This window comes from Trichechus manatus, unplaced genomic scaffold, assembly GCF_000243295.1.
Source record: "Trichechus manatus latirostris isolate Lorelei unplaced genomic scaffold, TriManLat1.0 scaffold00081, whole genome shotgun sequence".
Taxonomy (NCBI): domain Eukaryota; kingdom Metazoa; phylum Chordata; class Mammalia; order Sirenia; family Trichechidae; genus Trichechus; species Trichechus manatus.
Window position 1 is genome coordinate 4,548,709 of NW_004444017.1, and position 16,574 is coordinate 4,565,282.

The following is a 16,574-nucleotide window of genomic DNA, read 5'->3' on the forward strand; positions in this document are numbered from 1 at the left end:
TGAGGACAAAGGTGAGCCTGACCCAGGCCATGATATTTTCAGTCACCTTATATGTATGCAAAAGCTGGACAATGAATAAGGGAGACCAAAGAAGAATTAATGCCTTTAAATTATGGTGTTGGCTAAGAATATTGAATATACCGTGGGCTGCCAAAAGAACAAACAAGTCTGTCTTGGAAGAAATAACAGCCAGAGTGCTCCTTGGAAGTGAGGATGGAGAGACTTTGTCTCACATACCTTGGACATGTTATCAGGAGGGAACAGTCCCTGGAGAAGGACATCATGCTTGGTAAAGTAGAGAGCGAAAAAGAGGAAGACCTCAACGAGATGGATGACACAGTGCCTACAACAATGGGCTCAAACATAACAATTATTGTGAGGATGGCACAGGACCGGGCAGTGTTTCATTCTGTTGTACATAGGGCCGCTATGATCTGCAACCAACTCAACGGCACCTAACAATAACGAGACTTGGAAGAAAATCACCAAAATGTTGTAAATGGTTACTTCCTAATGGAATACTTACAGGCAATTTTATTATTTCCTTTATACTTTTCATTTTTCTTTCCAATTTTTCCAAAGTAAAATAAGTACTACTTTTATAATAAAAAAAAATACACAAAAGCTTATTCATTTAAAAAACTCTTAACTAAAGGAAAGCAACAGGAGTAGTATTCTGAGGGAGCCAGGGAGAAATCAATGTCACTGTTGGAAGTAATAACCAGGACTTGTTTCTGTTGACTTGAAGATTATCGAGCTTCTTATTCAATAGGTGGGTCAGAAGTGTCTGTTGATGAAAAATGCCATCTTGGTGACATGCAACAGGTGTAAACCTCTTCCTTGTAAGCCCTGGGAACATGAGGATTGCCACCATTTTGGCAGGGCTTTGCAGCTCTCACAGCTGCTGTGTATCAAGCAGAAGCTTGCTCTAACACTTCAGTGTTCTGAGATGTGAGATCTGGCCCAACTCTCTACTAAACCAGGGCTTTGAACCACTTTTTTCTGGTTCAGTCATAGCCAAGGAAGCAAAACCGGAACAGACCTGAATTTTTTAAATTTTGTTGAACCAGAACGATAACCAGAACAGGAAAAATTACACGTCGAAAACCCACTAGAAACCTAATTTCCCTCTTAGAAAACAAGGGCAGCGTACTCGTTGCATAGCAACCAGAGCTCTTGCTAGTTGGGTTTTGAGCAGAGTCCAATGACTGCACCACTTTGAATGTGTGTCACTCTCCACAGTCCTGCCAATAATCGAGCCTCATGCATCAGGCTTCTGAAAGGGTTCACTATGCCTCTTCCGAGTCTCCCATTCCAGGGTTTCAACTTGTTATTTTTCCATTTCAGTTATCGTTCCAAGTCACCCAAATTGTAAAAATTCAGATCTGTTCTGGTTTCTCTTTGTCGACCATGACTGAACCAGTTCAAACCATTTCAAAGTCCTGTCCTAAACACCCCAGGCTTTGACTGAACTGCTGGCCAGAGTATTGTCAAGAGAGCTGTCAGATGACATTCTGGGGCAGAAGTCATCAGTTATTAAGTATGTTTCTAAAGGGAGTCAAAGTGATAGTTATTCATCCAGGGTGAACAGAATAGAGAAGAAAATTAGAGCAGGTCTTTTGTTCAAGAAAAACACAGAACCAGTATAACAACTAAGAGAATTTCAGAGTCCTGGCTGTGAGTCAGGTGTTTGGTGTTATATAAGGATTTATCCATCGCTGTTTAAAAAGAGTATCGGATAACCTCTGTGAAATGAATTAGGGGAGCTTAAGCCAGGATGAGGCAGGTTTAGTAATGAGTTCACTCATCACATCTCTTGGCCAAGAAAAACATGCACCTACTCCAGAGACAGAATTTTTTTTTTCTCCCTTCCCGGAGGTAGAGGAACACATGAACTATGTGTAGTCCAGGCTTTCAGATGAGTAATTTTCACTAGCAGTTTTTGCAATCTACTCATAAATAAATGAAAAAAGAAATTGTGAGGTAACTGGAATCATTCTGTATCAGGAATGTCATCTCTGTAAAAACAAATTAGCCCCATGCTTAATCTTCTGCCTAAATATAGAATTCTTAGTCTCATGTTGATATGCTAAGCCAACAGTATCTCCCTGCCTCCCAAAATGTTGGTTGGGTGTGACAGAGTAAATGTGCAACATTGTGTGAGACTGTTTATTTTTCTAATCCTGAAGATTTTAATAGTGATTAGAAAAGCTTTAGTCTTTTGTCCACTTGCTTTGACTTGGGATACATAAAGAATATATGAACTTCTCCTTTCAGATTGACCTGAACTTTCCATATTTGTTTTCACCTCAGATCATCCAGCCCCTCTTAGAACTTGACCAAAATAGAAGCAAATTAAAGTTGTATATCGGACACCTGACAGCCCTCTGCCATGAGCGAGACCCCCTGATCCTTCGTGGACTCACTCCGCCAGCTTCCTATAACTTGGACGATGACCAGGCAGCTTGGGAGAAAGAGCTGCAGAAGATGACCCAGGAACAGGTAAGTCTCTCATTTGGGCTTTCACAAGAGCCTATTAAAATTCAAGTGCTGTTTAGGTTGAGGTAGTAGGAGTTACTTTGGGGAACTCTGTTCAGATTCAGGATTCTTATCAGTGGTTAATTCTTCAACAGGTATTAGGAATTACTGTTTGGTGGAAGTGCCACATTTAACTTGCTCAGGTATCAAAAAAGGCTGCTTTCTCAGGGAGAGGGTCGAGGGCAGTTTGTTAACATGCCATAGGTTATTACATAGAAATGATGGCCACTTATAACTATGACCACTGAAGGAAAGTCTGAGTTAAGGATGTTTAGTTAAGGGATTTTTGACAAGTCAGGTAGTATGTATCCTCAGTTGCCTCTAGAGAACTGTGAGTTACATCATACTCTTAAAAATGGATTAGTTTAAACTAACTCCCCATACTGCATTTTCTCTTTATCGTTGCCTGTAAAAATTCAAAAATTCTCTTTGCCATGTTGTGATTTCTAGTTCAATAAAGAAGTGAGAGGCTAATCTGGAGACAAAATCTTGAATAAAAGAAACAAAGAGAAAATGGGTTGAAGATAAGGGTAGAAAGTAGATATGGAAAGTGAAGGAATGGAAAATGGAATAAACACTAAGAAACAGAAATAGAGAGAAAAAGAGAAAGAAATAGAGAGGACAGTTTTACAAACATTAATTTTAAGTTCCTTTTGTTCCTGGAGCCCTGGTGGCACAGTGTTTAAGAGCTTGGCTGCTAACCAAAAGGTCAGCAGTTTGAATTCACCAGTGGCTCCTTGGAAACCTTATGGGGCAGTTCTAGTCTGTCCTGTAGGGTCACTATGAGTTGGAGCTGACTTGATGGCAACGGGTTTGGTTTTTTTGGGTTTTGTTCCTAGTTTACAGATAGAGATTGATGATATCCCAATCCCTTATACACTATAATCAGACCAACAAAAAAGACTAAAGAAATGGTGCAGGTGTTGTAAATTTACTAAAGCTCTTCATCACAACTGTAAAGGTATACTCTATTTTCCAACTAAGTATTGTTCTATTTGTTAAGCATTATTTAAGGATCCCTGGTGGTGCAACACTTAAGTGCTCAGCTGCTAACTGAAAGATTGGCCTTTGAACTCACCCAGCGGCTCCGCAGGAGAAAGGCCTGGCAATTGGCTCCTGTAAAGATTACAACCTAGGAAATCTTATGGGGCAGTTCTTCTCTGTCGCATAGGGTCGCTATGAGTTGAAACCAACTCGACAGCACCTAACAACAGAAACAACAAGCATTATTTGTTTACTCAGAGTATGTGAAGGAAACTTGTGTTAAATAGAAAACCTCCTGTGGTGTGATGGTAAGATAACAACTGCAACCATCAGTTGAAAAATGCAAACTGGAGAGCCTTTGGGCTGCGCTTACTTCCCCATGATGGGGATACTGCCTAATAATAGACATTTCACAGTCTAGTTATTTAATATACCTTATATAGTTGATATGAAAAGGTAAGCTGTACCTCTCAAATTTAGCATGTTGTCATAGAAATTTCGATTTCTTTTGTTTTTAAAAGAAAAAAATGTAAAGGACAGAATTAAATTGAATTCATAATAGGTGTTACTAACCACGTAGTTAAAGTGCAGCAAGCCCACTGGAAACAGAGCACATGCTAGTTCATTACAGAGATTTTTACATCAAAATTTTGCAGAAAATGTGTGCTTCTTAAAGCACTAAACATGGTGATGTTTCAAAGTTTAACCAGCATTAAATTGTTCGTTTGTAAAACAGCATGTACTTAAAGTGGAAAAAGCATTTTTGCTCATTCCTGTATTTAAAATATGTCTGGGTGGACTTAACTCAATCTTTCCAAAGGAAAAAACATATCTTCAAAGTAAGACCAAGCATAGAAAATTTCAAACTAAGAATTTTTCAGAAAATTTTGAATGAATGAAACCAAGAATTCATTAATACACTCACTATTGCATATTACATTACAGTCAAGATACTGCAATCATCAAAACAATTCTGCTCACATTCATGAATTCTGCTAACATTTTCACGTTATTCCTTGACTGAGATTGTACTTCAGTTACTGAAGTTACTGTTTGAGGTATGTGAAATTGTAATCTTCAACAGTATTCCCTGGGAAACGTGAGAAACAGTTGACTTGGGTCATCTTTAAAGGAACATAGCAACTAACACTACCTTCTCTAAGCTTCTCCATAGTTGCTATAGATTGGTGCAGAAACCAACCAATTTTCTGCTTCCTGGGAACCCTGGTGGCACAGTGGTTAAAGCATTCACAGTGGTTAAAGCTACTAACTGAGAGGTCAGTGGTTCAAATCCACCAGCCGCTTTGAGGGAGAAAGATGTGGCAGTCTGCTTATGTAAAGATTTACAGCCTTGGAAACCGTAGGGGCAGTTCTACTCTGTCCAGTAGGGTTGCTATGAGTCAGGATCGACTCAGCAGCAACAGGTTTTGAGTTTTTTACCCCAAGTAAGATTTTAGGGAATAATGCAGAGTACTGACAAAGATGGCCATTCACAGTACAAAATGATTTACCTGTGGAAGTATTGTGATCTAGGCTTGACTTTAGTTTTTGATGCCCAAGACATAAGATACGAGCCACTGCCAACTACACGCGTTGGTTCATTTTTGTGTGTGTTTATGTTTTTGTGATGTAGAGCCTTCTGCTCCTGACGTTTGTATTATTCAGTTCTGTCTCCAGTGCATTTCAGTGCCACCACACTCTCCCTGATACCACCCTCATGAGGAAAGGACAGGAGCCTTGTCTGTCGTATTCAATGCTGTATCCTTTGTACCAAGAGCAGTGTCTAGCAGATGGTAGCTGCTCAATAAATATTTGTTGAATGAATGACTGAATGATTAAGAGAGACAGAGAGGAAGAGGAAGATAGGCAGACAGGATAAAGTCCATACTGCTTGTTACATCATACATCATGTATAAGGCCTTTCATTTGACCTAATTACTAAATGCATACCTCCTCTGACTCTATTCTTGAAGCATAACAAACTACTTACAGTTTATTTTTGTTTTTTTTTAAAGGGCTGTGCTGTTTCATACTTCTGTCCTTTTGATCCTTCTGCCTGGTATGCCCTTCCCTACCTTGTCTCCCTGGGGAATACCTAAATAGAAGTCTTTGAAAATTCAGCTCAGATATAATTTCTTCTGTGCATTCTTTCTTGAAACCACAGGCAGAATGCGCCACTCCCACTGTTGGGCATTTCTAGTACCTTTAGCACTTACACTTATTTTTTTTCTTATCTGTCTTCCCATTCTGGAGTCCTGGTGTCACAGTGGTAAAGAGCTCAGCTGCTAACCGAAAGGTCAGCATTTTGAATCCACCAGCTGCTCCTTGGAAACCCTATGGGGCGGTTCTACTTTGTCGTATAGGATCTCTGTGAGTCAGAATCAGCTCAACGGCAACAGGTTTGGTTTGGTTTTTCCCATTCTAGGCTGTCTGCTTGTTGAAGACAGGAACCATATCATTTTTATCTTAGAATAATCACCATGTTATTGTTGTTAGGTGCCATCGAGTCAGTTCCAACTCATAGCAATCCTGTGCACAACAGAACGAAACACTGCCTGGTCCTGCGCCATCCTTGCCATTGTTGTTATGCTTGAGCCCATTGTTGCAGCCACTGTGTCAGTCCATCTAGTTGAGGATCTTCCTCTTTTTCGCTGACCCTCTATTTTACCAAGCATGATGTCCTTCTCCAGGAATTGATGATATCGGTTGCTTAATACTTGTTCAATAACTGTTACTTGAACAAATGAATGAATTCTGATGAGTTCTGCATAGTTTTGTAGTTTATTGTTTTAAAAGTACTTCATATTTGTAATTCTTATTTCTCTAACTAGATTATATGTTTCTTCACTACCAGAACCATGTCTTGTATTTCTAAAGTGCCTAGAGCAGTACACACATCTATGGAGAATACTTACCAGATACTTGGCTGATAATTTGCTTATTTGGCAACACAAGACAGTTTCCTCAGTGCTACTGAATAGCTTTAGATAGTCTGTGATGAATGATGTAAGAAACTAGTGGAGAATATTCTCCACCTAAGTCTTGACCCTATAATATGGAATTGCCTGGCCTCATAGAAGCCTTAAAATTTAGCCTTGCATCCAAAGAGTTCCCAGAATAGCTTTGTTTTCTTTGCCATCTTAGAGGCTGGCTACCATACCAACTAAACCTGTGGATATGTTTCTTTTTCTTACTTGTTCTATCAGTTTTTGCTCTATGTAGTTTGAAGCTCTTACTGAACGTGTGCACATTAAGGATTGTTATGTTTTCTTCAATGAATTGACTCTTTTATTATTATGTAACGGTCTTCTTCAAAGCTGATAATATTCCTTGTTCTGAAATCTGCTTTATCTGTTATTAAGGTAACCATTCCAGGTTGCTTTAGATTAGTGTGTGCATGGTAAATCTTTTTCCATACATTTGTTTTTAAATCACCGAATCAATACCATTTACAATATCCCCCAGAAAATAAAATACTTAGGAATAAATCTAACCAGAGATTTAAAAGACCTGTATGATGAAAACTACAAGACACTACAGCAAGAAACCAAAAGAGACCTGCATAAGTGGAAAAATATACCTTGCTCGTGGATTGGAAGACTCGCCATTGTGAAAATGTCAATTCTACCCAAAGTGATCTACAGATGCAATGCAATCCCGATCCAGATTCCAACGGCATTTTTTAATGAGATGGAGAAACAAACCATCAACTTCATATGGAAAGGGAAGAGGCCCCGAATAAGTAGAGCACTACTCAAGAAAAACAAAGTGGGAGGCTTCACACTCCCTGATTTTAAAACCTATTGTACTGCCATGGTAGTCAGAACAGCCTGGTACTGGTACAACAACAGATACATACGCCAGTGGAACAGGATTGAGAATCCAGACATAAATTCATCCACCTATGAGCAGCTGATATTTGACAAAGGCCCAAAGTCCGCTAATTGGGGAAAAGACAGTCTCTTTAACAAATGGTGCTGGCATAACTGGATATCCATCTGCAGAAAACTGAAATAAGACCCATACCTCACACCATGCACAGAAACTAACCCAAAATGGCTTTAAAACCTAAATATAAAATCAAAAACAATAAAGATCATGGAAGAAAAAACAGGGACAATGCTAGGAGCTCTAATACTTGGCATAAACAGAATAAGAACCATAACTAACAATGCACAAGCACCAGAAGAGAGACTAGATAACTGGGAGCTCCTAAAAATCAAACACTTATGCTCATCAAAAGACTTCACCAAAAGAGTAAAAAGACAGCTTACAGACTGGGAAAAAAATTTTGGCTATGACAAATCTGATCAGCATCTGATCTCTAAAATCTACAAGATACAGCAAAACCTCAACAACAAAAAGACGAATCACCCAGTTAAGAAATGGGCAAAGGATACGAACAGGCACTTCACCAAAGAAGACATTCAGGCGGCTAACAGACACATAAAGAAATGCTCACAATCATTAGCCATTAGGGAAATGCAGATGAAAACTACAATGAGATATCATCTCACCCCAACAAGGCTAGCATTAATCCAAAAAACAGAAAATAATAAATGCTGGAGAGGTTGTAGAGAGACTGGAACACTTAGACACTGTTGGTGGGAATGTAAAATGGTACAACCACTTTGGAAATCGATTTGGCACTTCCTTAAAAAGCTAGAAATAGAAGTACCATACAATCCAGCTATTCCACTCCCTGGAGTATACCCTAGAGAAATAAGAGCCATCACACAAATAGATGTACGCACACCCATGTTCATTGCAGCACTGTTCACAATAGCAAAAAGATGGAAACAACCTAGGTGCCCATCAACGGTTGAATGGATAAACAAATTATGGTATATCCACACAGTGGAATACTATGCAATGATAAAGAACAACCGATGAAGCCAGGAAACCTCTTATAACATGGAGGAATCTGGAGGGCATTATGCTGAGTGAATTTAGTCAGTCACAGAAGGACAAATATTGTATAAGACCATTATTATAAGAACTCAAGAAAAAGTTTAAACAGACGAGAACGTTCTGTGATGGTTACGAGGGTGGGGAGGGAGGGGGAGGGTTATTTACTAACTAGATAGTAGATAAGAATTATCTTAGGTGAAAGGAACAACAGCACACACTATAGGGGAAGTCAGCACAACTGGACTAAAGCAAAGCTAAGAAGTTTCCTGAATACAGTCAAACACTTTGAGGGATAGAGTAGCAGGGATAGGGGTCTGGGGACCATGCTTTCAGGGGACATCTAGGTCGATTGTCATAACAAAGCTTATTAAGAAAATGTTCTGCATCCTGCTTTGGTGAGTGGCATCTGAGGTCTTAAAAGCTTGCAAGCGGCCATCTAAGATGCATCAGTTGGTCCCAACCACCTGGAGTAAAGGAGAATGAAAAACACCAAAGACACAAGGAAAGTATTAGCCCAAAAGATAGAAAGGGCCACATAAACCAGAGACTTCATCAGCCTGAGACCAAAAGAACTAGATGGTACCCAGCTACCACTAATGACCACCCTGACAGGGAACACAACAGAGAGTCCCTGATGGAGCAGGAGAAAGGTTGGGTACAGAACTCAAGTTCTAGTAAGAAAACCAGACTTAATGGTCTGAATGAGACTGGAGGAACCCTGGAAAGCACGGCCCCTGGATTCTCTTTCAGCCCAGAACTAAAACAATTTCTGAGGCCAACTCTTCAGACAGGGTTGGACTGGACTGTGGGACGTAAAGTGATACTCTTGAGCAATGTATCTCTTAGCTCAAGTAGATACAAGAGACTAAACGGGCAGCTTCTATCCGGAGGTGAGATGGGAAGGCAGAGAGGGTTAGGAGCTGGTTGAATGGACATGGGGAATCAGGGTGGAAAGGAGGAGTGTGCTGTCACAGTATGGGGAGAGCAATTAGGGTTACATAACAATGTATGTATAGGTTTTTGTACGGGAGACTAACTTGAAATGTAAACTTCATTTAAACTACAACGATAAACATTTGTTTTTAAATTATCTGTCTTTATATTTAAACTGAATTTCTTGTACACAGCATATATCTAATCACTCAATCTCTGTCTTTTAATAGAAGTGTTTAGACCATTTGCATTTGATGTAATTATCAATATGGTATAGTTAAATCTGTCATCTTGCTTTTTTTGTTTGTTTGTTTCATCTGTTATTTGTTCCCTTTTTTCCCTCTCCCTGCTTTTTTTTCAGTCATTGACTTTTTTTTTTAATGATTCCATTTTACTTCCACATAGGTTGGAATCGACTCAACAGCAACTAGCAACAACAGTGGCTTGTAAGCCTATGCCCCTTTGTTTTTTTTAGTGATTGCTCTATGGTTTACAGCATACATCTTTAACTTATCATAGGCTGTCTTGAAGAAATAGTATACCAATTCATGTATAATTTAAGAAGCTTTCAATAGCATACTTCTATTTCCTTTGTCACAAACTTTATGCTGTTGTTATCTATTTTATTTCTATATATGTTATAAACCCCACAATATAATATTGTTGTTGCTTCAGACAATCAAATATCTTTAAAGAGATTAAAAAGAAGAAAATAATATTTTTATATTTGCTCATATGTTTTCTTTCCATTTTAACAGTCTTCATTTTGTGTGTGCCTGTGTAGATCCAAATTTCATATCACATTCCTTCTGTCTGAAGAACTTTCTTTTAAGTTTCTTGTGTTACAGGTCTGCTGGTGATGAATTCTGTTTCGTTTGTCTGAAAAAATGTCCCTTTTTTTTAAACTCCTTTTTGAAAGATATTTTTCTCTTTGAGTGTAGAATTCTAGGTTGACTGATTGCTTTTTGTTTATTTGTTTTTCCTTTTAATACTTTAAAGATGTTCCATTTTCTTCTAGCTTACGTAGTTTCTGTCAAGAAGTCTGTTATTTGTATAGTTTTTCGTTTTTTTCTTTTTGTTTTCCTCTGGCTGCTTTCAGGATTCTTATCTTCGGGTATTCATTTGACAGTGATGTGCCTAGTTGTGCTTTTCTTTGTATTTATCCTGTTTTGGGTTCTCTGAGCTTCTTGGATCTGTGTTTTGTTATCTCTCATTTCATTTTAGGAAATTATTGGTCATCATCTCTTCAAATATTTCTTCTGCCTCTTTCACTCCTCTCCTTCTGGGACTAAAATTCATCTTTCTTACTTATTTTATATTATACCACAGCTTTTGGATGCTTGTTCTGGTGTTCGTTTTGTTTTTTTTCTTTTTTTCTTGTATTTCAATTTGAATAATTCCTGCTGATCTGTTTTCAAGTTCACTTGATTTTTGTGATTTTAATAATAGTTTTTTAATAAATGTTAAATGTTGTGTATAAAAGAACAGAGAGATTGTGGTAAATAATACTTATGTCTAGAAATGGGCATTCCTCTTCTTTTGTCAGATCATTAGCATGAGGGAGTGAGTCAAGTAAGTTAGAAATTGAACTGGGTATGGGTTTTTGTTTCTCCTGTAGTTACCTTCATTGCATCACAGGCTTTAAATTTTCCAGTGATGGATTGCCAACTACCATATGCTTAAGGTGAGTTCTGAAGTGCTGACTTTTCTCAGTTTTCCTACTTCACTCTCAACTTTCAGCAGGTCTTGCATGCCTGCACCACAGAGAGCACCTCTTCATGCTTTTGCCTTTCTCCAGGCAGTACACTGCTCTTACATGTTACTCAGTGCAAGACTCATGATGGGAACAAGGGTAGTTTCTTCATTCTCCTGCTCCAGCCTCAGTTTTAGGCAGCCTCAGTCTCAGTGTTCCTGCCCCACCCCCACCAAGAAGCCAACATCTCTCTACTACTCAATGAAGGGTCTAGACTGCAGGTGGATATCCTTTCTCATCTCCAGTAACAGAAGACTTCTGCTTTGAATCAGTTCAGAATCTTCGGGACTAGTGGATTTCCTCTCTTCCCCAATAACAAAGTGCTTTTTTCTAGTGTCACTGAAAAGTGTAGAGTAGGTTTTTTACCCCTTCTTTAGTGGCAGCCAGTCTTTGGAATTGGAGCCATGAGGGTTTCCTGCCCTACCCCCACAGCAGAAGGTTCGACTCTAGGCACAGAAGTTTCTTGCCTCTGCACATGGCTTTTGCTTCATACCGAAGAATGGTCGAGGGTGTTGGTGGGGTTTTGTGTGTCTATCCTCTCATTGCTGCCCGTCACCATCTGTGGTCATGCAGTGCTCAATGCATGAATCGATTTCTCTAGTACTCCTGCTCCACCCTCAAACCTTGGCAGGCCCCACACACCTGCACCACAGGGCGAGGGCTCTCTCAGGTTTTCTGCTCTGTTCCCAGTGTTTCTCACAAACACCCAGTGGAGGACCATGGAAAAGATTTGGATAGTGGATGTGGACTCCTCTTGTGTCTGGGGCTCCAAGTGATTCTAAGCTGTCAAGCTGGCCCATACTCTGACTTTAGGAATTTGTTTAAATTTTAGTTGTTTTCTTCCTACCCACTTTTAAAATTGCCACCTCTTCCTTCTCAGATGGGCTTGTCACCCTTGAATTTAGTTCACCTTGTTACCCTGTGACTTCTGCTCTCCAATGGGTTCCAAAAAATTATGGTTTTGTAGATTATCCAGCCTTTTGTTGTTGTTAGGATGGGAACAGTGTTCTCTTAGGGCTTTCTACATTCTAAGCAGAAGTAGAACTCCTTATAAACTTTGATTATTGTCCTCTTGCAAGGTAAATTCACAAAGGGTGTTATTTTAAGACTTCAGCATCTCCTGGCCCTTACTTACACAAAGTTTGCATATGTTTATACAAAGCTCTCTTTATCCAAGGCCCTCAAATTCTGCTTACTTAGACAGCTGGAGTGTATTAAGTTTATGCTTCAATATTTTTTCTGTACATTTCTGTATGGAATACATATAGAAGAGAAGTGCAGAAGGCAGCTTATTGCATGTGTTTTCTAGATGCTGATATGTAACTGATATTTTAATTTGTATTTACCTGGATAGGGTCTGTGGCCTCTTTGAAAAGCCAAGGGGGAGACCAAGTAGAAATAAAATTTAATGAACATATTCAAAGGAATTGTTCTCATATCTTTAAACACACACACACTTAAAGGCAGAGTGACATAGTAGAAAAAAATAATGACACGGAGTCGAACAAATCTGGGTTCAAAGCCCAGCTCTGTCACTTGTTGACTATGAGACATTGAGCAAGTTTCTTAACCTTTTTTTTTTTTTCTCTTAACCTTTCTGAGCCTCAGTTTTTTCAACACTAAAATAGGGATGATAATACTTGCCCTTCAGAGTTACATGAGGTTTAATGAGGTAACATTACCTAAATTATGTAACATAGTTACTGACAAATACTCTTAGTGGTGAATTAAAAGGAAGTGAATATCCTCAGAACCTTACTTTCAATCATGAATCACTTTATCAAAGATTATCCCTATAGACTTAAGCTTTCTCAATTCTGTAAACTTTTTTTTTTTTCTTTTCAATACAGTTTCCTTTTGGTACTTGTTCTTATACAACCCATAGTATTATAAAGAATAAAAATAGTTCAAACAGATTGGAAAGATGAACAAAGCTTTTTTAAAAATTCAGAGATAAGAGAATATAAAATTGTTGGTCAGAGTTATAAGACTGAAAAATTAAAAATCACTGCTAGGCCCTAGGCAGAACCTAGAAAGGAATTTAGAAGTAAAGTCTTGTCATTGTGTTAGAATTTCGTAGTGATTCATTTAGGAAATTTGATGATTTGATGTCATTTTATTTATAAAATTGACCAAACTGGCATTGATTCATGCCAAGTAAAATGTTCCGTTTTAGGGAGTTAGAAGATTATTTAGCCACACATAAATATTAAGGTTTTTTTTTTTTTAACCTATCAAACTTCCTGTTGTAGCTTAACGATGTTTATACGATAACTAGATAGCAGATGAAAGTGATGAAATCCTTTCTAGCCTCTGCCTTGAATCTGTTCATAGCAGTGATTTTTAACTTTTGAGTTACTTAGGTTTGCTCCAAATTCTATACTCTTTGGAGCTTTCTTTAGGTATGCTATATTAGTTTGGATTGGAATGGACAGATGGGGGACATGGATGACAGACAGGTATATGTGCATTAGTGTCATATGCCATTAGTGTCATCTTCAGTGTAGTATGGAAGTTTAAGGGCACAGGTTCTAGAGTCAGACAGACTTAGATTTGCATTCTTTCACCACTTCCTATCTATTTGATCTTAGATAGTTCTCTTAACATCTCTACACCTGTTTCTTTATCTTTCAGTGGATATAATAATGCCCTTGTGAGAGTTAGGATGTAGGTAGATAATAGTTGTTATTGCTATTATCAGCAATTATTTTCAGTTAATATTTTACTAAGCATTAACTTAATGAACCTTACATCAGTCTTGATCATCTACCTTGGAAATCTTCCTTGTTCTAGAATCTTAGGCATGGAAAATTCTGGTCCTACATTTCTGGTCATATGTGGGTTTTCTTAATTCTAAGCTTCCTGCCATTCTATATCCATCTTGGGATTCGAGAGAACAATCTTAAATATATATTTTAAAGTCACAAAAATATTTTGCAGAGGATCGCAGAGTAAGGTTTTCTTTGTGAAAACCCAAATTGCCATTTTGTATATAATCTATATATAGTTAGTACCGGTTTTGATTCCCAGGCTGTTTTTTGTTTGTTTGTTTGTTTGTTTTGTGTGTGGTGTACCAAATCTTTTTTTTCCAATCTTTGGCTTCATAGTTAAGTTTAATTATACATTGTACACTGTCCTGTATGTACCAAATTATTTTTAATGAATTTTTTCAGACATTCAGAAAAATACAGAGATTATTATAACATCACCTTTGTATCCAGAATTAACAAATACTAGTTTGCCATATCTGCCTCGGATCCTTTTTTAATTCTAAACATAGTTAAAGTCCTCATTATACCCCTTCTGAAATGCATTTTATTCTTCCATCTCTAGCGTCAGCCACTGTCCTAAATTGGTGTGTATTTTTCCAGATCACATTTTTACCTTTTTAATACACATATATATTTTGATAAACAATGTGCAGTATTGTTTAGTGTGATGTAAATTTGAAATATATGATATTGTGCTGCTCAGGCTATCTTTCTGTTCGTCATTATTTACTGAACTCAAGCCCTTCTAGTCAGTTGATATTGGAAGAAGAGAGATTTTTTAAATTTCTCAGATAGATATTAATCTTACAACATTTTACATATGATCCTAGAGCCCTAAAGAAGCTTTCTTGGAAGAAATAGATTGACATAGTACCGAAGTAGAATGCTATTATCGTAGAAAGTGGCTTGACCTAGCATTAAGAAAAAGGTTTTATTAAGTTCAGTTTGATTTTAAGCATCTTCTGTATTTTAGGGAACTCCCATATTTGACTGCTGTCTGTTATCTTCCAGAATTACAGTTTATTACTGAAAGTACAGGTCCAGTCTCACTAGGTTTCCCACACTGCACTTCTAACTTCTCATACATAAGGTGCCCTCACTTCTCTGCCAAGCCCTTTTGTCAGCTCTTGGGCAAGGAAGCTTGTTTAGTATCTCCATGATTGTAGCACTGTCACTAGCTAACATAGAACTAACATTTATTCAAGGGGTTGAGTCATCCGTTCTTAGGTCAAATATTATAGAACTACATGAAAATTATGGGTAATTTTCAACTGACGTTTTTCAGACCAATGGCTTTTCTCTTTGGTATAAATGCAGACAGTTCTGCGTTTTAAAATCTCCAACTTAGTTATTTTTATAGAGCTCAAGGATGTTGGTGGGTCCTATGTGTTTGGAGGGGAAACAATGGATTTAACATAAACATTGTGTATGTTTTTAAGAGGCTGTACTGAACATATGCTACACATAAATTCCTTAATTTTATAGGGATGTAACAGGGTGGGATACTCCAGATATTCGCAGGTGTAAATATGGGAAAGACCACACTCATGTATGGAATCTTTCTCTTAGCTGCAAATGACTGTGTTCAACTTTACAGTGAGGTGAGGAAACTTTTATAAGTCTCCTGTGGCTATCTTGTTCATATACTGCTGTGCTGTGTAACACAATTTCCCTGTAACAATAAACTTCAACTTTTCAACTTGTCACCAGTACAGTGGCTCATAGAGTTATAAAGTGAATATGGTAACCAGCTTGGAGCATAATATTGTTCTTGAGTCAGAGTATCCTAGCTTGAAGAAATTTTATGTATTGCGATTTTACACACACCAGCCAGTCAGGTAGTCACCAGAGACTATATAGATTTGGCCTTGGCTACCTACAGTTAATTGTATACACATTAAATATTTTGGTTTGTAGATAAATAGATACATACAAATTATATTTTGAAGATTTAAGTATTTAGATCCTATCCCTTCTGCCTCTAAGTTGTTTCTTTTTTTGTAATTTCATGGCGGTAAAATATATAACGTAAAATTTGCCATTTTAACCATTTTTGTACAATTCAGGGACATTAATTATATTCACAGTTTTGTGCAACCGTCACCACTGTCTATTTCCAGAACTTCTTCATCACCCCAAACAGAAATTCTAAACTCATTAATAAGTATCTCCCCCATTCCACCCTCCCCTCACCCATGGTAACCTCTAATCTACTTTCTATGTCTATGAAATTGCATACTCTAGATATTTCATGTAAGTGGGATTATACAATATTTGTCCTTTTGTGTCAGACTTATTTTACTTAGCATAATGTTTTCAGAGTTTATGCATGTTGTAGTATGTGTAAGAGCTTCACTCCCTTTCATGGATGAATAATATTCCATTGCACAGATATACCATATTTTGTTTATCCATTCATCTGTTGATGGACACTTGGGTTGTTTCCACCCTTTGGCTACTATGAACAGTGCTACGTGAACGTTTGTGTACAAGTATCTGTTTGAGACCCTGCTTTCATTTCTTTTGGGTATATATCAGAAGTGGAATTGCTGGTAATTCTCTGTAATTAACTTTTTGAGGAACTACTGTCTTAGACTGGATTCTCCAGAGAAGCAAAATGAGTCAAGCATATGTATATATATATATATATATATATATATATATATATATATATATATAAACAT

The 16,574-nt window shown here is 37.7% G+C and overlaps 1 protein-coding gene across 1 annotated transcript in view; it reads left to right on the forward strand.

Moving 5' to 3' along the window:
• The window catches only part of ERC1 (ELKS/RAB6-interacting/CAST family member 1), a 541,536-nt gene that overhangs the window by 491,704 nt on the left and 33,258 nt on the right, over nucleotides 1–16,574 (forward strand). The window contains exon 18 of the mRNA XM_004381205.2: nucleotides 2,314–2,502. Coding sequence (XP_004381262.1) covers nucleotides 2,314–2,502 — 189 coding nt within the window. The remainder of the gene's footprint in view (nucleotides 1–2,313; nucleotides 2,503–16,574) is intronic.